This window comes from Haliaeetus leucocephalus, unplaced genomic scaffold, assembly GCF_000737465.1.
Source record: "Haliaeetus leucocephalus isolate CR32 unplaced genomic scaffold, Haliaeetus_leucocephalus-4.0 Scaffold395, whole genome shotgun sequence".
Classification (NCBI taxonomy): Eukaryota; Metazoa; Chordata; class Aves; order Accipitriformes; family Accipitridae; genus Haliaeetus; species Haliaeetus leucocephalus.
The window spans coordinates 4,345,957-4,372,668 of NW_010972831.1; the positions used below are offsets into that span (position 1 = coordinate 4,345,957).

The 26,712-nt window shown below is 39.3% G+C and overlaps 1 protein-coding gene across 1 annotated transcript in view; it reads left to right on the forward strand.

The window, feature by feature from the left end:
* The first annotated feature begins 1,484 nt into the window (after positions 1 to 1,484).
* TAOK1 (TAO kinase 1) overlaps positions 1,485 to 26,712 on the forward strand; it is a 37,546-nt gene continuing 12,318 nt past the window's right edge. Inside the window, exons 1-16 of the mRNA XM_010573677.1 lie at positions 1,485 to 1,712; positions 5,898 to 5,969; positions 8,940 to 9,041; positions 10,406 to 10,451; positions 11,338 to 11,434; positions 12,220 to 12,333; positions 13,085 to 13,176; positions 15,701 to 15,794; positions 17,193 to 17,274; positions 19,239 to 19,406; positions 20,253 to 20,456; positions 21,683 to 21,817; positions 22,410 to 22,646; positions 23,398 to 23,526; positions 25,152 to 25,355; positions 25,856 to 26,095. Of these exons, the coding sequence (XP_010571979.1) occupies positions 1,581 to 1,712; positions 5,898 to 5,969; positions 8,940 to 9,041; positions 10,406 to 10,451; positions 11,338 to 11,434; positions 12,220 to 12,333; positions 13,085 to 13,176; positions 15,701 to 15,794; positions 17,193 to 17,274; positions 19,239 to 19,406; positions 20,253 to 20,456; positions 21,683 to 21,817; positions 22,410 to 22,646; positions 23,398 to 23,526; positions 25,152 to 25,355; positions 25,856 to 26,095 (2,148 nt within the window). The 5' untranslated portion in view covers positions 1,485 to 1,580. The remainder of the gene's footprint in view (positions 1,713 to 5,897; positions 5,970 to 8,939; positions 9,042 to 10,405; positions 10,452 to 11,337; positions 11,435 to 12,219; positions 12,334 to 13,084; positions 13,177 to 15,700; positions 15,795 to 17,192; positions 17,275 to 19,238; positions 19,407 to 20,252; positions 20,457 to 21,682; positions 21,818 to 22,409; positions 22,647 to 23,397; positions 23,527 to 25,151; positions 25,356 to 25,855; positions 26,096 to 26,712) is intronic.

Genomic DNA, 26,712 nt, shown 5'->3' on the forward strand with positions numbered 1-26,712 from the left:
ACTGAGCATAAACATGCAGGAGTATGTCTTTTTCCATCCTTGTAGGAATTGCTCTGCAGGGACAGGAAAACAAATGATTCATTGATGGTCTAGAGGCTTGGAGAAAGGTGGAGTTTATAGTGTCCAGAAAAGGAGGCAAAATGGACAGGTATAGGACCTTCTGATTCGTTGGTTTAACTCAGGTTTGTTGTCTTTTTTTTTTTTCATTATGAAGATCTAAAACTTTTTTAAAAACAAATTTGAGACATGAAATACAAATAAAAAAGTACAAGTCTTGACCAGACAGGGATTTTTGGAAAGAGGTGAGCTGTGTGATTAGCTGTTTGCTAGTGACACAGAATTGTTTTTATTGGTGACAATTTACAGGGAATTGAGAGGAAATCCCATTAGCCAGGCCCTTCCTTTAGGAGGAAAAAAAAAAGTGCATTTTACTTGGAATGGTTGTTTGGCTTCACCTGTTGTAAAGATACAGTAAGATTTTAGCACAACTTGAAAGTATACTTTTGTTCTGGATAAGATTCCAAGGCACGCTTTGAGTAAGTGAAAGCAAATGCATAGTGCAAACAGAAAGGATTTCATACATTCCCAATGGCATCTGAAGTTGCGAGTTCCTCTGAAGAAAGTGTTTGCCAATGGACTATTGTAGAAGGCTCTATCATATGCTATCATAACCAAAATATATGTTTGCATCTGCTGAATCAGATTAGAAAGACATGTGTTGTGTGTGGAACTGGGTATCTCCTGTTCTGGATGCTGTTCCTCTAAAGAAGGGGGTTGCAAATAAGACTCTGAGGAGGAGGCACTTTAAGATAGAGTCATGAATTTAGATAAGAGAAAAAAACAAAAGGGACTATGACTTATTTACTTGTGGAAGGAGAAGCTTTAGAGAGGTCTCCATGTGCATGCTGAAATGAGTAAAAATTGATCACTGGCTGCTTCTTAACTGGAGTACAATTGCAGAAGAAAAAAATACTGAGCAGAATTTAAAAAGTGTAAATACAGATTAGTAAACGGCAGTGGTGGTTCATACACGTCATACTTGTACCATATATCTTGTCTTGCAAAGACCATGATATATATATATATATGCAATTGTGTCATCCACTTCACAAAGTCCGAACAGTACTTTAAGACTTAGTGGGTATAACTCCTCAGAGGGCGGGTGTCAAGGTAATATGGGCTCACCGGAGACAAACCGGTTATTGCTGTAGGTCAGAGAGATTCTGTTGACTGCTCTGCAGGTGACTGAGCAGATGCTGGAGCAAGGAATGTGTCTCGTTTTGTCTTTTGACTTTGGTTGGTGTTCTATAGAAATGCTTCACTGGTGTCACAGTGGGACTGTGACATTATCTCAGCAGATAGGTTGTATTGCTTCACACAACAGGGATGCTTGCTCTGGAAGAAGTGGAAGCTGCTCTACTGTTGCTTTGTTTCTGGCTCTGAGAAGAGGATAATCAGTGAAGGATTGCAATCTTTTTCTTGCAGTAATCCATGCTGAAGAGGCTCCATTCATACAGATGAACCAAGGGTTGAGGCAGCACTTTAAACCCAGATAGTCGGTCGGCTAACTGCCCAGCAGGATGCCATCAACCAGCCGAGCGGGCAGCCTGAAGGACCCAGAAATTGCAGAGCTCTTCTTCAAAGAAGATCCAGAAAAGCTCTTCACAGATCTCCGAGAGATTGGCCATGGAAGCTTCGGAGCAGTTTATTTTGTAAGTAGCTCCATGACATGTGAATTTTAGCTGTGTCTCTTTTCACGTTTAAACTGTGGACGTAGGCTTTTTTGAACATATTGAGGAAAAGAAACTACTGTGAATCTTTTTTTATGGTGTTTGGGGCAGAGATGTTTTCTTGTGTGTCTGTACAGTCTCAGTCCGTTCACAGACTTGCAGCATCTGTAAGGTGTTTGCAAACTGAAAAGAAAAACTGGAAATGTGGCCCTTGCCTGGTGCTTTTATGTGCATCGTTACACTGCAAGCAGGGATTTATCTGCAAATTAAAACATGAACTTCTACTCCATCGATTCTGACTGGCAATGCAGTTCTTTTGGTCTGATCATCTCCTTATCTCTTGTTCCTTGAGAGAAATTGAGTTCTCTCTCCCTTTCTGCATACCCTCAGGCTCCCTTAAAGCCATTCTTTGTGTGTGACACCTGAATGTTGGTGCTTTTGTTGTCATTTGTCCTGTCACATCCTTCCCTACTGCAGGCAAGAATCCCAGTATTCCTCTGCATAAAACTTACTTGACATGAACGTCTGGACAGCAGAATTTTTCCCAGGCTGCTTGTATAGCTCAACCCGAGGTGGGATGTCTCACGGTAACCTCATTTGCAGGTTGCTGTATGTTAACCAAAGTGCATACTGTGAGACCTTTATTAAAAAAACATTTTCCTCAGAAAACCTTTTCACATTTATAATTATAGGAGGTGTGGCCAAACCTGCCAATTTTCCTTCAGAAAGCCATTTGTGTCAGTATTTTATGAGATGCCTATTCATTGTTAATAATTGCAGCAGACCATGTTGGGAACCTTCCAGCACAAATTTAATGCAGCACAGATGAACTAATTAGGAAAAGCTTCTTAATTTTGTTCCCTGCTTAAAACTATGAGCCGCCACTGTCTGGGAACAGATCTGGGGGAGGAAGTGGTTTCTAGTGAAACAGTACTCACCTGCACCCTTTACTTGATCTCATTTACTCACTTTGGTTAAAGAGTGCATATAAAAGGAGAGAACTGACAAATCTGTCTTCCTGCTATGTAGAAATATTATTGTGAAGAAATATTATTATGGAAATATTACTGAAGTTTTTCAGGAACACTGTATCTTGCGAGGCATGCATGAACCACGCAGGTATGGAGAACCAGCGTACAGCTGGAGGTGACCTGCGAGCTGCATGCTAACAGCATTCCCGAACATCAGCAAGAAGCTGCCATTGTGGCATTTGCAGACTGCCCGAACTCTGTAGTTGTGGTAAGGGCTGATTGCCCATTACCCGCTCCTTCTACAAAGGGATTGAAAGTAAGAGGTCATTAATTTCTAGGCCCTTCTTTCTCTTTTTCCCCCCACCATTTTAGACTACCAATTCATTATAGATTGGTATTTATTCACTAAAGAGTGCAATTACTTGCTGGTGTTTGGACTGTACTACTTTGACAGAAAGTACGTCTAATTTGGCACTTGCAAAAAGACAAGTGTAAGCAGTGCATTGCACTACTCCAACCCATTTGGGGGCTTTATTTTTGTCAAGTAAGAGGGAGTTTCCAACAAAGAAGATACGGTGTTGCTATTTCTGTGTTACAAAGTTTTAACCTTTAAGTTTTGTGTTTGTATTATGGTATCTTTTTACTACTGGTAGGTCTAGGATCTTCAACCTTAAACTGTTTCATGTAGTGTACTGGATACCTCAAACAGAAGCCCAAGAGATGAGAAGAACATAACGGAGGGAGAAATTTAGTGTGAATTAAATAAGCATAAAGAACTGAAGTAGGGGAGTGTATGTCTTGGGTCCTTTATTCCCCTGTAAAGCTAGGGAAAAAACTTCTCTTAAGTTTCTTTAAGAAGATTTTGATTCTGCTAATGCAAACAAATTTTCTCTAATCAATGTAATATTGGATTATAGTTAATAACTGCTTAAAAGCATATTACCAAAGCCGATGACATACTCCACCTTTTCTTTGCTCATGCTTTGCTTGTATCACTGCTGAAGTTACTCTGGTCACCAGATGTTGATCCTTTGTATGGAGTTTTCAGAGGAAAGCAGGATGTATGCATGTAAATGTCTGCCATAAAACAAGCCTCGCTCATTTGGATCATTTAAGTTAGCTGGCCTTGTAACATCTTCATGGCTCTTGTCTAGGAACTGTCTTTTTTCAATTATTCAAGATAGCAACGAAACTAAAAAAGCAAATGAAACTCCACGATTTTAACATTCATGGGGTGTCAGCTGGGATGGTTCTCTCAGCCCCGCTGTAGTGATGAAGGACTGTAGGTGTTAGGCAAATACAGTCAGGGCTTGCTTGCTTGGGTTTTCTAATCCATAGCACCCCGCTCACCAGGCTGCTTTCATTGCATACAGCCTGGACCAAAAATGTTGATGATAAATAGATGTGGTAGTAATTAACAAGTAGAAGAATCCATATAACCCTGAAATCGCCCCCTGCCTTTTTTTAAATGCAGTTTAGTCTCTCATTGTTAGTTGTGCCTACCTTTCTTTTCTTTTAGTGGTGATCCTGAGAAGGTGTGGTATATTTAGCTTATGTGGTAACTGGCCAAGAGTGTTCACTCTTGTCTCTTTCTTTGTTTCTGTTACATCCTGCAGTGGCAGAAAGTTTCTTTTTTTTCTTTCATAATTGACATGAATTTTGCTGGTTCACCTCATGGTTTTAGTTTCTTAGAAACTGCAAGTCTGGCACCTCTGAATCATTTTGGTATTATCCTTACCATACTCCCTGCTCTGCAGTGTAATAATAGCTTTTTATTGACACAGGAAACCTACTACACTGGAACACTGCAGATGGAGCAGAAGAATAACCCACTCTCTTTTGTTAGAGCTGTGTTCCTTCTGCTCTACTCCAATATTGTACTTGCCTGTTTTATTGCAGTTCTTCACTGATTTGAATGTTTCAGAGATTGTCTCTAATTAGTAAAGATCTAGGAGTCAGAATTTTATTCTTCCTTTTTTGTCTCAAAACCCAAAAATAGTCGTCCCCCCAGCCTTAGAGGTAATATCAGGAAGGCAGTAGGAAGGATCCTCTCAAAGAGAAAGAAAACTAAAAATATTATTGGTTCAAGCTTATCATAACTGGTTGAAATGAGGACTGACAGGGAATTCTGGGAATCTCTTGAATGAACAGCAGAATTAAAACATGACTGAAAAACCTTGTTACAAAAGGCAGAGTCCTGGTATTTCATTAATCCGTGTTCTGATAAGCTGTGCTTGATAGTACAAATATATTAAAAATCAGCTTTTTCATCAGTCGTCAGTGAATGCTGTGGTGCACATTATTTTGATTTATATCATTTTGCTTCTTATCCAAGTTGATTATTCTTATCAGAGAGACTCGGAGGTCTTTTCCTCCACCACCCTCCTGTGCCGCTGAAATCCTTAACAGAGGAGTGGCTGGGGTCTTGTCTGGAGTCGTCCTTCCTGCAAGCAGCCCTGCCTCTTCTCCTGCCAGGGTGAATGAGCCATTGCTTTGGTGCTAAATGAAACAAAACTTCTTGTCTAGTCTTATCTTGGGTTGTTGCTGTCTGAAGTCAGGAAGTCAGCCTTTGAAGTGTGAAAACCCATGTACATTTATTGTGCAGTGTAAATAAGAATATGATTGGACTGAGAAAGTGAAAGTCTGAATAGGAATCTGAAGATGGGTCACTTAGACCTCTGCCATCTCAGTATATCATCTGCCTTCCTTTAAGACACAAAAGCTAATCTGTGGGAGCACTGGGGAGAAAGCCGCCGCTGTCTGGTATCTCCTGTGCATCTGTGACATCTTTGCTTATGTTTGGAATGGAAAAAGGGGGCTGAGCCTTGCTTTTGTCTCGAATGGACCTGGGCAGAGAGAGGAGTTGATTTAGGGTAAATCCATTCTGCTTGAATCAGAGCTGCTTTTATAAGCTGTGCTTTTTAGTTCAGAAGTGACGGTACTCGACTCCAGCAGAGACTTGCTGGATGCTGAGCATGGAAAAATGTCATACCTTGTCTCACAAACAGGGGGGTGATCTTTAACTTCAGAAGGAAATTTCTAAGAGATGCAGCAGTCACAGCCCTTGAAAGATACTTTAGTTTAACTCTTTGCTAATGTTAACTAATGGATAAAGATTTGTTTGAGTATGTTTGGTTTATGTCTTATGGGAAATCATGATCTGAAGAAGCTGATGCACCGTGTTTTCATGTTACAGGCACGTGATGTGCGCACCAATGAAGTGGTGGCCATCAAGAAAATGTCATATAGTGGGAAGCAGTCCAATGAGGTATGTAGAACACGTTGCATATTAAATCTTGACCATTGCAAATACTTATTATTTGTGATGATTTTAATTAGCTTGGGTTACAGCAAGAGAAATCTTTCCTATAACTGTAAAGGTGAATGAGGGTACTGTGTAAACAAAACAAATTAGTTTACTGTTCACACTGTATTTCTGCCTAGTCTGCTCCTGGAAAAGGTGGGTAGGACTCTTCTTCCAGACAGAAAGGGCTCTTTATGGGACCAGATAAATATGTAGAAAGCGAAAAAGAAAATTAAAAATGGTAGATTTGTATGTTAGTATGTCTTGTTGACCTTAAATGTTCCATTTTAAATACCTTTCAATATAACCGTGTTGCTTACTGGACAAAGAAATAATAGCAATGGATGCAGTAGTGAGAGATTCAAAGGGAGTCTTGCTTGTACAAAGTAGTAAGGCAGAATGCATCCTTCCCTAGAATGACTGTGCTGATGAGGAGCTAAAACAAAAGCAAAACAGCAGTGAATGAATGAGTGTGAAAATCTGAACAGCAGCATAATTATGGAAGAACTGCCAGAGCTAGGGATTAAGGCAGTCTTTGCAGAGAGGTCTGTAAAAGTAGGCCTCTGAGATTTAAATGTTAAATGTTTTCATGGCCACCCCAGATGTGTGTTTTTTCCCTAGGACGCTTAACAGAGATAATTGATTTTATACTTGAAATGTTTAAGTGTTAATACAGATTCTTGAAAAGCCCAACATGACATGAACAGCTGATTTGGTATTATTTCTGGTAAATGACATCTATCAAATCATGGCATGATTTTTCAACAGAAGTATTTATTTTAAGCAAGTTGTTCAAGGCATTTATGATTCCCTCCCTCCATTCTCTATATTCCAGTCTTAGAAGCAGTCTTGCTCCGATGAGTTTGACTAACAACTCGTTGCTTTCTGTACCTGCCTTTTGTGTATTGATCATCTGCGCTACATGGAGCTGAACCATTCCTTCATTTCTCTGTGTGTGTGTGTATCTGTGTAGGAGGTAGAGGTGGCAGTGTCTCTCCAGCAGTCCTAAATTCTAGCTTCATAGTTACATTTGCTATGCATGTTTCTATTTTGTCACTACGGTGACTTGTTTAACTGTGTACTGATGAAAGAATAATTTGTACTTACTACTTGTCCTACTGTTTTAATTACTGTGAGCTATAAATACTCTATTCACATGAATGAAACAAACTGTGCATGCTTCAGAAATAGCTTTTGTTTGTCTCCAATGCGTATGTTTCTTTATTTTGAAGAAAGTAATAAGACCAGGATTAAAACACTTTCTATTTTACTTCTATATTTATTTGTTTTGTTCGGAAGTTTGCTAGAGTTATAATCTAGCCTATGTAAAGAAAATTGATTAAGGCCATTCTGGTATCATTTATATTTACTTTGGTTTCATAATAAGATTTTATCATTGGTGGCAACAATTATTCTCTAAAATAGGGACATGTTTTTTACTGAAAATAAGTTAAAAACCTTTGACGTATGTAGTACTGTGCTCTTAATGTGATCCCAGAGTTTTTTTTTTTTTTACGCAGGGAATCATGGATACCTCTTGACTAATATATCACCTCTCTCTTCCTAATATAGAAGTTTAGCGTGTTGCTTTCTTGGTTTGGCTTTTATTGCTTAGTACCTCAAAGCCTTTGAGGCTAAAGGTAAAAGGCAACTAAAGTTGTTCTTGTACTGAAACGAGGGTGTTGGTGAGAGAGTTTATGTTAGTATAACTGCACTAATGTCATTCTCATTAAATTTCTGGTGTTGAGAAATGCTTAGTCAATCAGCTGCCTCGGTTGTGGCTACCATGTTCCCTGGTTTAATTGGTTTCTGTAACCCTACAATTTTTATTGAGGAGGATTTGGATTTTGCACGTTTTCCAAAGCATTTGGGTATATGGGACCTCTGTCCCTGTGTGAATCCTAACCACACATGTCTGCCTGAGGAAGTGTGTGCTGAGAGATTAACAGGACCTGGAAAACAGCTTTTGAACCTTTTGGTGTTGGGTGAGGTTTCTCTACCTCTGATTAACTTTAGAACTAATACTCTTTCTCAAAAACATTTTCAGTGTCAACACTCTTGTGTTGACGTCTGCATACTTAAATGGTTTCAGCTACTGCATTTGTTTTTGAAAATCTTTTCTGGTAGTTGTATTTTTGCTGCTGCACTTAAAAGCTTTTGCCTTTCTTGCCTGAGGAGGTGTGGATATGCAGCAAATGGGAGGACTTGGTGATTTCCTCCGAGGGGGGTAATGGCAGTGTCTAGGCACATGTTGGAACATGACATTTTGGCCTCTTCTGTACTTTAAAGTTGCACTGGCAGAGCTCCCCTTATTATAAACCTGGATTTTGTTTTCTCTGTTTATTCTTATACTCCTGCAGGACCATTCCCTTATCTGGTAGGTAACTCATTTTAAGTCAGTCCTTGTGAAGACTAAACTAGTAATAGAGAAACATTATCAAGAATGTAGTCAGATATTTGGTGGCTGATAAATGGAGCCTCATCCAGTGTAATATAGTTACTAGTAGGGATAGGTCTTTATATCTACAACAGTTAAGCGAGAGCTGATCCTGCTGAAGGACACTTATTGTCCACATCTCTTTCAGGTTGGGACAAATGTTTGATCTGACAACAGAAGTGGTATCCCTTAAAAAAGGATCGCTGCTTTTTTGAGGACTTGCTCAGATATTGTTTACCAGTATATCCTATGCACACGTGTAAACTATTACATTGATGAGAGATCCTTACATACAGCCTAATCAATCAACAACTTACTTTGTAGATCTGTTGAAGAGTTAAGCAGTGAACATCATGATGTTGATGTATATTTATTCTGATTTGGAACCTTAAGATGATTTTGCCTCTTAAAATAATTAAATGACATACTAACTTAACAACAACCAAAAAAAAGGTAACAGTTTTATTAAGTCTTTCTATTCCTTTTATTTTCTACAGAAATGGCAGGATATTATTAAGGAAGTCAAGTTCCTCCAAAGAATAAAACACCCTAACAGTATAGAATACAAAGGCTGCTATTTGCGGGAGCATACAGCATGGGTAAGCGTCTGCTGCACTCTGCACTTCTTGCCTTGGTTAAGGGCGCTTTAAAATATCTCCAGCTGGCTTTCAAGAGGCACCTGAACACTTGCATTGCACAGACTCAGATGGGAATAACCAAGGACCTTACAGATGCTCAGCAAAACTGAATGTAGTTTTTGGAAACAAGATTTAGGGAAATTTTCCCTTTCACTTGCAGAGTAAGGCGATTGTGCTGTTGTTCTAGTGTACTTACCTTGATGGACTGAGTATTTGAAATAAATGATAAATGGGGGGTGTGTAAAATTTATCCATCACTTTTCTTGCCGTAAGGAAAGGTGAGAATTTCACTTGTACTGCCTGGGAGACAAATATAGCAACTTTATTAGATACTTGCAGGTCATTTAACAATGCATTTGGTATGCCACTAGCGTGTTAATGATTCAGTACTTTACAGGTTGACTGAATATGTTCCAGAAGTAGGTGTTCTGTTGTACTTTAATGGAATAGGTTAGAATTATCCTACTGATAATTGTAATTAAAGTATATTTTGAGTCATTAGTATTTCTGTTAACTAACTAAATTATTCTGTTTTATATCGTTTACTTCTGTTGTCATGTCACCTGAACACACACACTGAGGAAAAAATCAACTAGCTGGTTTTATCTCTGGCTGTCATCTCCTAATTAAATGAATACATTTGATTTAAACAAACAAAAAAACCCCAACCATCCCAAACTAAATTTGGGTTATTTGAGTTTGTGTGCATAAAAATATGTGTGTAGGGATAGATGCAATTAGCTGTGCAGAAGCAGCATTTTGTCAAACAAAAAGTGACGTACGCTTCTCATTGACAAAGTTTTTGTAGTATGATATACTAAAGAAATCACATTGCTGAACTAATAGTTTAAACTGTAAGTACTGTTCACGTATTAGCTTCAATAAATCTGTAGGACAAAGTTTTAGTTTCTTTTTTTGAAAACTGACTGGGACAAAATCTTTAGTAAATCCCTAAATAGCCCTTTAATACTCGGATAAGCTTGTTAAGTGCAATTTAACATTCCTGTTAAGTATGTGCATATAAAATAAGGTATGTAATGCAATACATAACTGGTTATGAATATGCTTTTGCCTTCCTTACAAGTTTTGTTACTTGTTATCTTACCCAGGAAGGCTGTGCTAGTTCCAGTTAGAGCTGTCCTTGTGGGAGGGGTCAGTGTGACAGTGCTAGGATGGAGCTTATATTATAAGCAATACTTATTTTGTTATGGCAGTCTGCATTGTATGCATCAGCGATTATTTCTAGATTTCTCCATAGAAATCTAGAAAACATACGTTTACTATTAGAGATTTTCTAACAACTATTTTGATTTCTTCCCATACAGCTTGTTATGGAATATTGCTTAGGATCAGCATCAGACTTACTAGAAGGTATGGCACGCACGTTTATTTCATTGAAAGTCAGAAGTATAGTATTGTGTAGTTACAGCATCACAGAATCATCCTTGAGTATATAGTTTTATTTGGGGGCAGAGTGTATGTGAACAGGTGCAGTTTTTCAAATTCTTGCACGTCTGTAATGGTTTTTCTGTAGAATGTCGGCTTTCCTAGGTGCCTTGGTTCATATTTTAAAGTTGTCAGTCAGCTATTTTTCTTCAGAGTTTAAGGTTCTCCCGTCATGACAGTTCAAGATTTATTTCTGAAAACCCTTGCTGTTGATCCTAATACTTACTAACAACTGTAGGCCTGTTGACTAAAATAGCACTGCAGCAGTATTAGGGTTTTGCTTGATGAGGGCTTTTGTTAAATGGTCGTTTTTCTATCAGGCTACTTGAAGTGAACTTTCTTTGAAGATATATGTGTGGCCAGTAAGTTTTTCATCTCCTTTCCTTGCCAGAAGCGTTTCAGGACAAAAGGCTGAGCCACTGGAGAGTCATCTGTATTGCTACAGTTTATTCATGTATGAATTGTCATAAAGTTCTAGGGTTTGGGATTTAGCTTCATTAATGGAAAATTGAATATTGAGTCACAAATAGGTATTTAGGAGAATGGTCACAGAACTGACAGGAATGTAGTTTGTGGTTGCAAAGTAGTCTCTTTTTGATAGTAAATAGCTGCCGTTTTACAGTTAGAAGATTACATCTGATTATAGAATGTACACTACAAACTATTTTTACATTTGCTTCTCATACTGAACCTAGTAAAAATGAACTTCTAGTGTTTTCTCTCTGTTTACATTGTTAACAGTACTCACTTGCATGCTGCAAACTGCATTGTTTTCTTTAATATTGAATTTCAAATAAATTCTTTCCTTAAGTTCATAAAAAGCCATTGCAAGAAGTGGAAATAGCAGCAATTACCCATGGTGCTCTCCAGGGATTAGCATACTTGCATTCTCACAATATGATCCATAGGTAAGTGGTTATACTTTTGCTGTCTCACACACTTACAGGTAATTTATTTTGTTGATTGTATCCCCTTCGTCCCAAAGTTAGTATTTGTAAGCAGAGATTTTCTTTTCGCAGGGCCCATATGCTCCCAAACTAGTGATTTATAGTAGTCAAATACTAGCAAGCTATGTATCTCCATATGCACTATCTCTTACAGCTGGTGTTCATAATTTCTGCAGAATTGCTTTGAATCTGCTAGGCTTTTCAATACTTGATACGATGCTGATTATTCCCTAAAGCAGTGAATAGCAAGGCAGGCTGAGTTCACCTAAATAGCTTGTAGCAACTGCAAGGCAAAGATTGCTGGGGCGGGGGGAGCACTAATACTTGAAAAATTAGTTTTACATGAACACACATGTTGAGAAGTACACAGTAAGTATGGGATGCAAATGTTCTTTGTGTTTAAAGTATCTGCTGCATTTTAGTAGGATGAAGGATTTGAATAGTTACATTATTAGGACTTTCTGAAAAACATTTATAAAGGACGTAGTTGGTTCAGAAGGTTTTGCTGAACTGTATATGGAGCTTATCCAGGTGTGCCATTTTAAGTTGATTTTTAAGACAAACTAAATTCCAAGATCAAAGGCCGTGCTAAGCAATTAACCTAAAGGTTAAATGTTTTGTATTTGGAGGAAATGTGGGTATTCTGGAGCTTGAACATGTGAATACTGGTGTGTTTTGTAGTCTGTCCTATAGAAAGTTTTCTTATTTGGAGAGGAGTAATACTGATACTTGTATTCTATAACCAGAGATATCAAGGCAGGAAACATCCTGCTGACAGAGCCAGGACAGGTGAAACTTGCTGACTTTGGGTCTGCTTCCATAGCATCTCCTGCCAACTCATTTGTGGGGACGCCATATTGGTAAGCCAAGAGTTTTATGCATTTCTGGCTTTGTGAAGTAAAAAGATCATTTACTGGGATGTAATACACTTGGGCTTTGTTGGAGCTAGCTTTGTAATCTTCTGGTTGTGGTAGGGATAAAATGTACTTTGCAAAAAAAAGATTAAATAGTAAGTAGGCTCTGACTTCAAGAAATTGTGAATCCTTGTATTTGTAGTTCACAGAAATTAATAAAAATTGTTGTTCTACTTATGCTGACTTTAAGTGGTAGAGGTGGGATTGAATCATCTGTAATATATTTTAATCACACCCCCCAGTTGTTTTAACAATTCATATGTTCTTACCGCGTCTGGTTGTTGAAATAACTGAAGTGTTTTTTCTTTCATAGGAAAGGCCAGGTTCATTGAACAAAACCCTTTGCAGATCCCTTGTATGCTTTTGATCTCTTACACCTAATCTGTGGTGTTTACACAACTGCATGCTATAATTATTTCACCAGAGTTAGCCAGCCAGCTAAACTATTGGAAATGTGGGAGGGTGAGAAGGTGGTGATACTCATAAATGGAGAGCTGGGAGAACTCTCAGAGTAGGAGAGTAGGAGAACATTGCGCAGCCTCTCTACAGGCTTGTACTAGTGTGGGTGCCTGGTCTGTCGGGGAATGATTTGTTTATGGTAGCTGAAATCAGCAAAACAGCCTGTTTCATTGAAATTCTGATGATGATAATGTGTTCCATTGCCCAGAATTTTATGAGCACCAATTTCGTATTTTAGGATGGCCCCAGAAGTGATTTTAGCCATGGATGAAGGGCAGTATGATGGCAAAGTAGATGTTTGGTCTCTTGGAATTACCTGTATTGAGTTAGGTAAGTTATTTTCTTTGAAAAATTATAAAATGTAGTTATTTAATACCTAGAACTTATTCAGCTGAATCACAGTGCAGGAAATCTATGCTTCCTTTCTTGTCCAGGTTTCTCTGGGACTTGAGTTTTAGAGAAAAGATCTAAATGTGCTCTCTAGAATTCAAGGCTAAGTCTCCAATTTGATGTTTATTGAACTGGTGTTTTCATTACCCGAAGAAGAAGAGTTTTCTAGACAAAGAAAATAGCCAAGCTATTTCATTAAAGGTGTTCGCGTTCTGTGGGAGAGGCAGTTAACTTCTGAACTGAAAAACACCCTATTTGCTGAACAGCTTTAGAAATGAACCAATAAAAGTACCAGTGTAAAAATATATTTAATGATACAAGTTGATATTGTTTGCATGAAAATTTAAGATACATTAACAAGTCCTCCAATAATGAAGTTTTGGATAAGTGGACAGCTTCAAAGCTATATGCAGTGTATCTTTTCACTTGTGAATAGTTCATTTGTTTGTTGGTTTTTTTTAAGAAAAAGATACAGAATAATCCAGTTTTGAAGTGGTAATCTATAAATCAAACCCCAAAGAAATGATGGCATTGCTGTTAGAACAGACTCCTTAAAGCAGAATGTCAATTTAGAAGGACTATGTTAGTATGGCATTCTATTTAAATTTAACATGTAGTATTTTCTTGGAACAAAAATACACTCATGGAAGCACACCACCATGCACAGCACTACTCGGATTTTAGTCAGGATCCAGCTCTCTAGAAGCACTTAGCTGTATGTTTTCCTCAGGATGGTGAGGTTCAGTGGTGCTCGTTGCACCTGAGGCTGTCCTACCATCCTTGTCAGATCTCATTGCTCGTACTCCAAACCGATGTCAGTGGAGGAGCAGCCTGGCTGGGCAGCAAGAGCTCTCAGGAACACGCTAATCCATGTGAACTGCACAGTTTAGCTAAAAATGCTGTCTGGCATTCCAAACTGTCAACTTCACTTTCTTCCAGGACGTGAAATAGATTCTTTCTTCAGAGCAGAGATTTTTTTTGGTTGCCAATATAAAGCAAGTTGAAGGGGTGTGACTGTCATGACAGAATCCTGCTCCGAGTGGAGTAAGGAGACTTGGCTGGCTGCAGTGCTCCAGGAATGCAGTGAGCTCATGGCCACCACACCCCCGGGTGCCTTCCTGCACGCTGCGTTTTTGCAATATGAAGCGTTAGGCTTCGTCTATGGCTTCTAGTGTGGTGGGAGGTGAGACTAGGTCAGGACAGTAGAGCGTTGTAGGCTGGGTCGGTGTGGTTATCTCATTTGTGTTGGTTTGGATAAGCCGAGAAGGAAGAAAGCAGAAAAATGAGATGTCTAGTAGCCTTCTCAAATTATCACTTAGTCTTAGAAATGGCCTCACTGAGTTTCCTGAAGATTTCTATTTTATTCAGGTGAGTTAAGAAAAAAAAGCTAGGGAGAACAGCCAGTTAAAAATAGTTTAAGAGGTCAATTAAAATAGTTTAATGGATAATCAGTCTGATCCTCGATAGCAGCAACTAGTTATCTGACAGATTAGAGAAGGTGAAGTGCTACATTTGAGGAAAGGCTTAACTCCTCAATTTACCTGTTCTGAGGAATTTGTAGGGCTTAGTCCATCCTGTGATAGCGTTGAGTGAACTGTGGTCTCCGATACATAGCTTACTGCTACTATTCAACTCAAAATTGAAAAGCAGAATAAGAAAACTAGCATTATTTTTTCTTTGCTTGTTTTTTGGGGGGGAAGGAAAGTTTTCTTTTACATTTTCACTAGTGTAGGAAGGTCCTCGTGGCCTGACCAGCTTCTCTGGAATGTTTATGGCAAGGCTGAGCTTTATAGGTTTACCCCATAAACATTCTGATGAAGCTTCGATTTTGTTGTTACAGTGAGATCATCTCCTTCCTCATTAAGCTTTCATGCTGTGTCAGTCTATAAGAGTAACACAAGCTTGAAAGAGAGAGAAGAGCCAAAGAGAATGCAACTCTCAAAATAGTATAAAGAGTTGGCCTGTTACTGACTTCCTGCCCATGTGCTTAGTCAGCTAAGTGTGATTTGATGGTTCTTGTAACCAGCTTTTTCTTCATCGCTGCTGTCCTTCTAGAATTAAATATTTGTTAGCTTTTTAGCAACTGTAGTTAAAAAAAAAGGGGGGGGGGGGGTACGTAACCAAGAATGCTTAGTGGCTAAACACCGAGTACAGAGCTTACTGTTAACTTACTCCTATTTTAGTATGTTAAAATGAGTCAGAGAACTCAACTATGATAAACCACGTAATTTAAAAGCTTGAGAGGACAAGGCATTTGATCTTCAAAGTGCTTTCATCTTCTGCAGTGGTATAGGACATATGCCAACATATCTGTCTGATTGCAGGGTAGGGTTGGTTTGGGGTTCCATGTTCAGGCAATAGTGATTCTGCTGATGTGGTTTTCTTTTTAAAGGGATGTAAACTAAAAAAGAGCAAAAACATGAGACTATCTCCCTATATAAAAACTATTTTCTTTTGTGTGTAGCGGAAAGGAAGCCTCCTTTGTTTAATATGAACGCAATGAGTGCCTTATATCACATAGCGCAGAATGAATCCCCTACACTACAGTCTAATGAATGGTGAGTATTACTGAGGGAGGAATGTAGTAGGGAATTGCTGTAAATGGAGTGCTTTGTCATGCTGAGTTCTTGAAATGGCTGGATTCCTATTGGGAGGATGTGAGCTGGAAGGTTCTTATTAGGTTCACTATACATTTTATATACAAAATTGACCAATTGCTAAATATGCATTTTAGACTCTAGAATGTAGTAGAAACAGGACATGCTGCTGGAAGAACATAAGATCCTGTAAAAAAATTCAGTTCAATGGTCAGTAAACTTTTGAAGCTCCCAGGCTAGCCAAAAATGTGGTTTTTAGTGTTTTTTAATCGCAAACCACACTGTCAATTCCTAAATCTTGTTTTGTTGAAGTAGTGCTTTGCAAGATGAAGACACTGCTTGTGTGTGGCAAGTGTCTGTTGCATAAATTTCAGAAGAATAAAGCACAGTAGTAACATTTTGTGCCTCCCAGCCTCAGCAACTGTCTTTTGAAACAGCAAACACAGTAAACTAATTTTAAAAGTTAAAAAACTTCCTAATTATGTTTTTCCGAGCCATAGTCCTAGGCCTCTAACATAATACATTTTACCTTATTTTTAGAAATTTTTTCTACTTCTGAGATTTTCTGGTTAGGCTATTTCACACCCTGGTGCTTGACAAAACATTCAACTCATTTTATGCATTTTTCTGACCAAAAAATGCAATAATTTAATTTACTGAAGTATTGCAGTAGCAAAACTCCCCATTACATGATGGGAGGGGGGAGCGGTGGGAGAGGAAAGAAATAAAACTTTGTACAACTGATGTGCCGCTGTTTTCAGGGTATAATCCTGCCCTTCTGAAAACCTGTAGTCAGAGAAAGGGCAAAATACAGAATTTTAGCATACAGAAGGAGAGAAGTTACTGAACAAATCATGACCTTAAGTCTTACTTGTGACAGATTGCACAATAGTGTAGAAGTTGTGTCTGAGGGGCCAAAGGCATTTCAGGGATTGTGTGCTAATACAGTTTGTGGGTGAAACACTGGCACACAGAGGTGGAACAGGGCAGGGGCTCTGGTTAGACCTTGAAGAGTTTGTGCAATGTAGAATTTGACAGGGTTGATGCTTGCACTGAGATATATGGGTGTCTGCCTTCTATACAGAACTTTCCTTCCTCTTGAACTGGCTAATATTTTTGCATTCTTAAGCTGAAACATTTTGTCTGGAAGCTGAGGTTAAAGGGATCTACCTACTAACAGCAGTGGCCTTTGGCTTGACTAGGGATGTCAGAGGCTGTAGTATGAAGTACTGGGTCTGTGTGGTTTCTCCCCACTCTTTCTGCTAGGAGCACCCAGATGTGAGTATCTTGATTCCTTAATGAATTAAACTGGGTCGTTAACTCAGATGGATTTTTTTTTTCCCCCTCTTCTTGCCACAGGTCTGATTATTTTCGAAACTTCGTAGATTCTTGCCTCCAGAAAATTCCTCAAGACAGGCCTACATCAGAGGAGCTTCTGAAGGTTGGCTTGCTTGTCCTTTTTCTTTTCCACATGGTATTAAAAAGGGGCCATCCCCTGAGATGTTCTTCTGTCTCACCTACCATACTAGGTTACGGTTAACAATGCTGTCTCTGCCCGTTATCCCTATTGAGCTGAGGGTGCTGTGGAGTGTACCGAGCTGGCAGTCCTAGCTTTACTGCCCCTTTGCAGTGTCTCAGGCAGTTCCCCAGGTGACTCTCCTAGCCAGCATGGTTCTCATCATAAAAGGACACCCCATCAAGTGACACTGGATGACCATCAACTTGTCAAGAGTTTCAGTTTCTTAAGCTCAGTCTATCCTTCCAGTGATTATAATTAATCCTGACAGAGCTGCCATGCACTAGTTAACAAATACCTTTCGTTACTTCCCTCTTTATTCTATGCTATATACACACCTAAAGGCTTTTTATCCTCTCCCATCACCTATGTGCTTTACACGTAGAACTGAAATCCGCTGTTCTAATAGTATCCCTGGGGGAAAGGGGGCAAGAGGAAAGCAGTTTTTCTTCCCCATACGTTTCCTTGACATGAATAAGCCTCAGCTGTCTGCAGGTTTTCTCTTGCTTTATTTCTTAGCTTTTTTTTTTTTCTTCATTTGTGCACCTGTATGCTGCAGATACTTGGTTTTCCTTACTCTAGTCTGGAAACAAAGCCAATGTGGTAGATTGTTGCAAAAAGCTGAAATGTTCCTAAGTGAACGCAACTCGCGTAGAAGTTAGGTGTTAAAGCTGCTTTTTTGTAAGTGTGACTTCGATGGATTTCCTTTGTGGCATCATGTGGCATTCAGAATTTTACTAACTTGTCATTTTCTTTACAGTGCTCGTGATGTTATTTTGTTGTTTTGGGTTTTTTTATCCCAGCCATGTTTCTGCTAAACAACGGTTTTCCAAAATTTTGCATTGTAGGGCAATGGATGCTATTTACGAAGGTTTTATCATCACCTTTTTGCATGTTTTTACCTAAATGGTTCTGAGGACTTTTGCCTCTAAAAACTGTGTATTCGGAAACTAAATGCAATTATCCAGTAGAGGTTTCAGTGTGGGTGTGTAGTCCTGCCATTTCAGAATTCTGCAGATTGGTTTTATTTTGAGCAATGCACTGCAATTAAAGAGAACATTGATGGAAATTAAATGTTTGTGAATGTATTACTTCCATATCTATAGTCTGAAACAGCTGCATGCCACTTTAATAGAGACAGGTAGGGAATGTGACATGTTGGAAATGGCAATGCAGTTCTCCAAAGGAACAAAATGAAACTAGCAGTGGTGTTAATAATGACTCATGCTTGCACAGCACATTTCATCTGGAGACTGCAAAAGCTGCTTCTGACATACATAGACAGGACTTGTTTTACCTATTGGCAAAATGTAGCCACCTTTGCAGTGAAATGCAGTGAATATTTCCAGAAAAAGAGCATAACGTGGCTAAATGTTCTAGGGCTGCGCTTGAAGGTTCACAGTCCATTTTATGACTCAGAGCTATATGCTGAATATTTGATTATCAAGCTTTTCTAAACAAGGAAAAGGGTTTTAAAGTGGGAGTTAGCCGATTGTGTTAATTAACATTTGGTCAGAGATACTTAACCAGTCTAACACCTTTAGCATTTATATGTTATTTGTTGCTCTTCCCCCTCTAAACCACAAGTAGATAACTCTCTAAATACCCCAACATCCAAAGAAGTCTAGGTTTAAACAGAGCCTGTTTTCATGGTACATGAAATACCATTTCTGGTTTTTTTACATCTTTACTTCTCCCATCAGAAAGTAATCATTCTGAAATCTATCTGGATCATGAAGCCTACAAATAGTGCCAGTGTAAGCTGTGAAGGTATTCTCCTCCTTTTCAGGGAAGAGGGCTAACAAACCCAACTAGTGCTCATAATTTTATCCTCAAAGCATGTGCGATGGAGGCATAAGAGGTCACTCACCTATTTGTGTGTTCTACAGCACATGTTTGTTCTTCGGGAGCGGCCTGAAACGGTGTTAATAGACTTGATTCAGAGAACAAAGGATGCAGTGAGAGAACTGGACAACCTGCAGTATCGTAAAATGAAGAAGCTCCTCTTCCAGGAGGCGCACAATGGCCCTGCAGTCGAAACACAGGAGGAGGAGGAGGTGAGAGAAACTTTGGATTTCATCACTGAACCGGAGAATGATGCTGTCATTTAAATAACCACAACTCAGATATTGCTAAAACGAATGGAGGCTGTTTACATACCTGACTGTAAAGTCTGTCTTCCCCTCTATGCTTGGAATAAAGCTACCTCAAGGCACAAACAAGGACAAACAGGGTAGATGCCTAGTGCTGGCAAGAAGCTGTGCCATGTGTTCATGCTTGAACAGTTAGCTTCCAGTTCTGTAAATCCTAGCTTTCTTTGCCTGTTTGTAAGGCTTCGTGAGGACTCTTTCAGCAACTGCAGTTAACGTCTGTTTTGACCATATGTACAAGGCCCTTGACAGTCTTCTAGTTTTGTCTGGAGAATGTTGTTCTGAGTCTAAGACATAGAAATCTGTACTTGATTTAAAAAAAAAAAAGTATCTTTTCGGGGTTGCATGCTGCAATCACCATGCAGAAATTGAGATTCCTCTAGATTGCAGTTCTGTCATGTACGGAAAGGAACTGTGCAAGGTGCAGGGTCCCAGCTGAGCACTTAGATGATGCTGGTGTCAGAACAGTTTCTGGTGACACGCTGTTGCTGATACATGATAGAGTTCAGCTTGTTAACAGACTCGCTGTTGAAAAGAATCTGACATCAGCCAGTTAATCTTGACAAGGTTGATTCTTTCTCTCCCTGGCATCCCACAAGAGAAATGTTTCATGGCAATGCCTGGAGGGTGGGAACTGCCATCACGTGGCAGGTAGATGCCCTTAGAAAGGAATGGAATGAACATTTCATTTGGTAATGTCCATAGATACAACAGTGATGGATTTGGATTTTCTTAATAATTCCTTTCTCCTAGGAACAAGATCACGGTGTTGGCAGGACAGGAACAGTGAATAGTGTCGGAAGTAATCAGTCCATTCCTAGTATGTCTATCAGTGCCAGTAGCCAAAGCAGTAGTGTTAACAGTCTTCCAGATGCCTCGGATGATAAGAGCGAGCTGGATATGATGGAGGGGGACCACACCGTGATGTCAAATAGCTCTGTCATTCATTTAAAGCCGGTAAGCATTGGGTTTTTACTGGATAACTTTGAAGGTGTAAAATGGGACAGGGTTTGGTTGGCACGATGACAAAAAGTCAAATGCTTCCTATCCCAAGTCATTTTCTGCAGGTTCTAATATTGTGCCCTAAATATATTAATGCATGCTGGAAACTTTGGAATATTGCTGTAAAAATCATTCATTTCTGTTGATTCACTAAAAAATCTTTTACTTATTGAATTGTTTCAAAAGCAGTTTGCTTTACCGTGAGGAGTTGGAACGGCAGGTTGCGAATAGGTTTATTTAGTGGATGCCCTTAATTTGCAGCACTGCTTCATGGGACAAACGGATGTGAGAGTTCCACCTTTTTACCTTCTAGTTAGTGAATTCTTAAATACAGGATCCACAGTAGTGGCTGAAATCTGTTCCTGAAGTACGCAGCTTCCCAGCACTTGATTCGAATATTTGTTTAATGAACAAAGATGCATGGAAAAAGAAATGCAGCACTCTGGCGACGGCAAGCTGTGAAACCACTTCCCCTGCTTTACCTCTACATGATGAAGGATAAACTGGGGAGCGTCCCTCTGAACCATGCTGCTCTTGCTATGGAGGGGTTATCGCACCTTTTCGCAAAGCGGTAACGTTTCCTTAGCTAATGATAGGTGTGGTTAGAATGTTTTGTTCTTTGCCCAGATATGCAACAGAGACGCAGGTATTTCCTCAGGGAGTTAATTAGTATATCATATCTAACTGCTAATCGCTCTGTGATGAATGACAAACTCAAAATAAGAATGTGGAATACACCGTGACAAATTTTAAAACTTGCTTTGAGGTATTTCTGTAGTGGGTGTAATGAAAATCTTCCTCTGTCTTTCAGGGTTACAAAGACGTTGTTTTTGTCTTTCAGACTTGGTATAATCTACTTTATAGCTTCTATGTTTTGTTGAAGTAAACTGTTTTAACTCAGTTTTCAGTTTTCCATTTATTTTTCTCATTTTGAGCTTTAATTAGTAATTTTTCTCTCAGTAATAAAAATGCACAGTGAAATTTCCAAAAGCAAAGATCCTAGATCAGAGCACTTGTTGCAGTATATTCCTTCATCCAGCTTATTGGCAGGAGGATCTTTGAAGGCTGATGAATGTAAAATGTTTTTTCTTCCTTTTAAATGTCTTTTGAACCAGACCAAAATAAAAATCCCTAGTAACACAGATTCTCTTTATTCTCTCATGTTAATATTTGCTGATAAGGAGGAAGAAAACTACAGAGAGGAGTCAGATCCTCGAACAAGGGCATCAGAACCCCAGTCTCCTCCCCAAGTATCTCGCCACAAGTCTCATTATCGCAACCGAGAGCACTTTGCTACTATACGCACAGCATCGCTGGTATGTTAAGGTTCTTATTTTGATGAGGTTGTATAGGACGGGTTGCCTTTGAACATTGCTCTGTGAAATTACTTAGAGCTTTTAAGATTTCATCAGAATATGAGCTGCCCTTGTTGGCTGAGATATTATCACTGAAATAGTTTAATGTAAGTTAATAAAAGTTTAAATGCGACACCTGAGCAAATGTAATTTTTGTATATTAGATATTTTCAAAACCAATATGCCTAGTAGAATATAGGAAACTGTTTATAATAGTAAGCTGGCTTTTATTTTCATATGCGTATTATGTATATTTGTGTATTTGTGTGTGCGTGTGTGTATAGATGCACCCTCATTGCAGTGGGCTAAAAAGACATTATTTAGTACCAGCTTTATAACAATTGTACAGTTTTTCTGCTGGAGCCCATGAGAACCTATCTTCTACAGCAGAATTCAGTTTTTAATCTGCTCTGCTGCCATTAGGATGTGTGCGTTTCTTTTACAACAAAATCATATTTCTTTACTGAATAGTTTTATTTTGTGGTTTGAAGACTGCTGAAAAGCAGATTAAGAAGCATTAACTTACTTTGGCCCGATGTGGTTATCTTCCTAGGTGACAAGGCAAATGCAGGAACACGAACAAGACTCTGAACTCCGAGAGCAGATGTCTGGCTATAAACGTATGAGACGGCAACACCAGAAGCAACTGATGGCATTAGAGAATAAACTGAAGGCAGAGATGGACGAGCATCGCCTCAGGTTGGACAAAGATCTTGAAACACAGCGTAACAATTTTGCTGCAGAAATGGAAAAGCTAATTAAAAAGCACCAAGCAGCCATGGAGAAAGAGGTAGGAGATTACGGTTTAGCACACCAGTCTATATTTAATTACATTGAATTGTCCACTTCCCCTCACTGATGAAGAGATGACATTGTAGTCTCTTACATGTCTGTTTTCAGGAGCCAAGCAAATTGCTAATTAGAAAAAGGCTAATACATCACCTCCTTACACTAAGGGGTTTATGTAACTAGAGGAAAGGTATGTCCTTCATCACAGTGCATTATACTAAATGTTAGTAGACTAAGCCCAGAAAAAATACTGTAAGGGTTTTCCTTTCTTTTGCCATGTATAAGCTGTCAATAGCTGACTGCCATCAAGTGTTATGGAGGCAGATTAGCCTGCAGAGAAGTACGCCAACTACGCTTAAATGTTCGCCGCCTAGTTGCTTATGGATATGGGGGTTTTTATGCTTTTAAATAATTGATAATGAAGTGGTGCCGCCTACGGCGATTATTATTGATTCTTTGTTCATCTTGGATCTCAGTGGAGAGCTAGGGATATAGTTTATCATAAGGTGTTGACTTTGTTAGGCAAGACTAGCTGAACAATAGGGCTGAGGAAATGAGGCACTGAAAAAGGTGCGTTGATGGGGGTTGAAATGAGAAGAGAGTTGAGGGCAAGCTCTTGAGACTCGCGCTTATTCAGAATCATGGTGAGTATCGTGGTGACTGTACCATGAGTTCCCAATCTTGGGGCTGAAATGGAACATGAGCTGTAATCCATCGGGACTCAAACTGATTTGCTGCTGGATTTGCTGTAGGCTAAAGTGATGGCCAATGAAGAAAAGAAGTTTCAACAGCATATTCAGGCCCAACAGAAAAAAGAATTGAACAGTTTTCTGGAGTCCCAGAAGAGAGAATATAAACTCCGTAAAGAGCAGCTGAAAGAGGTAACTCATCTGTAATGAGAAACGTGAATATAGTACAGTGTACGATACAGTGCAAGAGTGGTGAACATTCAGAAATAAAAGTGCCGCTGTGCACTTTTGCACGCTGTGGATTGCAGCAAGTTCTGCATTTCATGAGCAGTCCTGTACGTACTGTATTTGTTTCATATCTTTGACCTTAAGAGTAAGAGGGTTTATTTATATATTGGCACCTATATGTTTATCTTGTGAAGGTACAAACTCCTCCATTGTTTAATAGTACTTTTTAGCCAGAAACATGCAAATTTGGCAATCCTAAGAAATGAAAAAAGGTAGTTTAAGAAAGGTCATGAGCATATTTCTCATACCTTGTTGCTGCAGATGTTGACCAGGCACTGCAGCATTTAGTGAAGTTTCTTATCACTTAAATGATATTTCTGTAGCAGCAGCAAGAAAACAGAGCAGTAAAGATGACCTGTAGATTATTTTTTTTTTTTAAGGAAAATATCTGAAAAACACTATTTAATTTTAATGGAGAAAGCTGTGTAATAATAGTTTAATAATCACTGTATTGTAGTGAAAATCGTTACCTTTGTGAAATGCAGAAAAACTGTAGAATCAAACTTCCTGATTCTTTTTGTGGAGTGGCTGAAACCGTAAGCACTATAAATAATTTTTTTTGAAAGAACCATTTAGTGCTCAACCACCAACTTGTGTGATGCAACTTTGGAACTTGCTCCAAAGGGGAATATTCCCAAACATAGACATTTCCCAGGAGAAAAAAAAAGGCTAAAGAGCAGCAGAGCCAAGAAAGATCTAACAAAAACTATAGTAGGGTGGGCTCTTTATAATAACATAGAATCTTTTTCTAAGTGGGCAGCAGATCAGAGAGCACCAAGAAACACTGATGAAATACAGAGGAGTTCTGTCTCATACTTAAGTTGAAATGTATCACAACAAGTCTAGTTACTGTATGGGCATCTCTAGTATGCAATTCAAGCAAGCAAAGACTTTTGCCAAGGATACTTCAAGCTATGGATTGAATTTAATACAAATGTGGAAACCGTGGCCTTAAATTTCACCTGTGAACTTTCTTTATATTGCTTTTGTAAATTATGGCATCTCAGTGAGTGGCTCTGCCTTGATGAGTTACTTATAAAAATGTGTATGTGTTCTGATGAAGCAAGACAAAAATTTTCTAATGTGCTTCATGTGGCTAGAGTTTTGTTTGAACAACAGGTCGACAATGCTTTCCTTCACCTCTCAGTCCTTTGGGAACCTGTAAAAATGTTTGTCAGGCAGTATGGCAGGACCTTCAAGTGTCTTTGTTTTCAGTGGCAAACCATCATTTTTACATTTTGAGCTAATACATATGTCTGGAAACTGTGGACATGAACCAGTATTTTGGCCAGTTAAAATGGCCAATGCAAAAACAAGTTGTAGTTAAATTTGCTTCACTGTGAATTGTCTCCTGGTGTTCCCTTAGATATGCGATATGATGCATTTTGGAGAGGCTGGGATGGTATCGGCCATGAGAAGACAAGGTGGAACGGCTTTGAAACATAGTTTATTAGGCAGGTCCGTCCAGTTGTTCAGGGCCAAGAAGCTTAATATGACTATTCCACAATTAATTATCTTGCTGTTATCAGGAGCTGAATGAAAACCAGAGCACTCCAAAGAAGGAGAAGCAGGAGTGGCTCTCCAAGCAGAAGGAGAACATCCAGCATTTCCAGGCAGAGGAAGAAGCCAACTTACTGAGGCGTCAGAGGCAGTACTTAGAGCTGGAGTGTCGCCGCTTTAAGAGACGGATGCTCCTTGGCCGCCATAATCTGGAGCAGGACCTGGTTCGGGAGGTGAGGAATAGGCAGAGATAAGACCTGGAACCGCCTGTGTGAAAGCAATCTGCAATCCAACTCCAATCTCACTGAAGTGTTAATTACTACATCTAAAGTTTTTTGGTAAAATAATGGTTCGATATGTTTTGCAATGCCATCTGGTAATCCCTCTGGCATTTACGGGATCATGTGGAATCAAGTGTTCAGATTAGTGCCCTGTTGTGGGAGAACTGTTAGATCCAAAAAGTCAACAGACATAACAGTTACAGTCCTTTCCAGAAAATGCTTACTGTGAATCCTGTTGAGCATCTAGAACAGGAAGAAGAAAAGTGAAATGAGGAAGGAAAAATTACCGGTGGCGGTGCTGTCTGCTTCTGATAAGACATAGAAACTGCGCTCTGTCCTCAAATGCCTTGGAAAGAGAGAAATGCCCTTGTGAACAAAGTGAAATGTCACGTTGTGAGCGGAAATCCAAGTAAGTACAAAGAATCTAATAATTCTCTCTGTCCTCCTGTTAGGAATTAAACAAAAGGCAGACACAGAAGGACCTGGAGCACGCCATGCTGCTGCGTCAGCACGAGTCCATGCAGGAGCTGGAGTTCCGCCATCTCAGTACCATCCAGAAGATGCGCTGTGAGCTGATCCGACTCCAGCACCAGACCGAGCTCACCAACCAGCTGGAATACAACAAGCGCCGGGAGCGGGAGCTGAGGCGTAAGCACGTCATGGAGGTCCGGCAGCAGCCCAAGAGCCTGAAGGTACTAAGTGATGTAGGAGCTCTGGGCACGAGCTGCTGGTGGTGGTGGCAAAGTGGTACATTGCAGCTCAGTTCTCATTTGCAGTGTATGCAGGTCCAAGGTATTTTGAAGCTTGTTAATTTGAAGAGGTGTCTCATTCTGTAATGAACGCCTTTTTTAAAAAGTGTCATATTTGACAAGTTGTGTAACTGCCAGGGTGCAACTGCAGCCCTGCAAGCACCATATGTATGAACCATAGCAATGGTGATCAGGGTTGCAGTGTATTGTAGGCAGGCCATAGCAGCAGTGTATCCTCATTTTATTTGAAAAGCTGTTGTTCACAGCAACGTGCCTTCTTTTTTGTGATAGCTTAAAATGCATTTAATCTTTGCTCTGTCCTTTTTTTTTCCCTTTTCCTCCTACACCATTTTCTGATCCTTTTCTTCCCTCCATATACAAAAATAATATCTATTTTTCTGTAGTGAAGCAGTGTCATTTAAAAACAAAACAAAACAAAAGCTTTGTGTTATTGCATGCAGCAAAATGAACTGCACTATTGGTCTTGGCTAGCTCACCTTGTTATTGTTTTTATATTAAAGCTGGTATGCTAGCAAGTGTAGGGGGAAGAGAGAGAGATA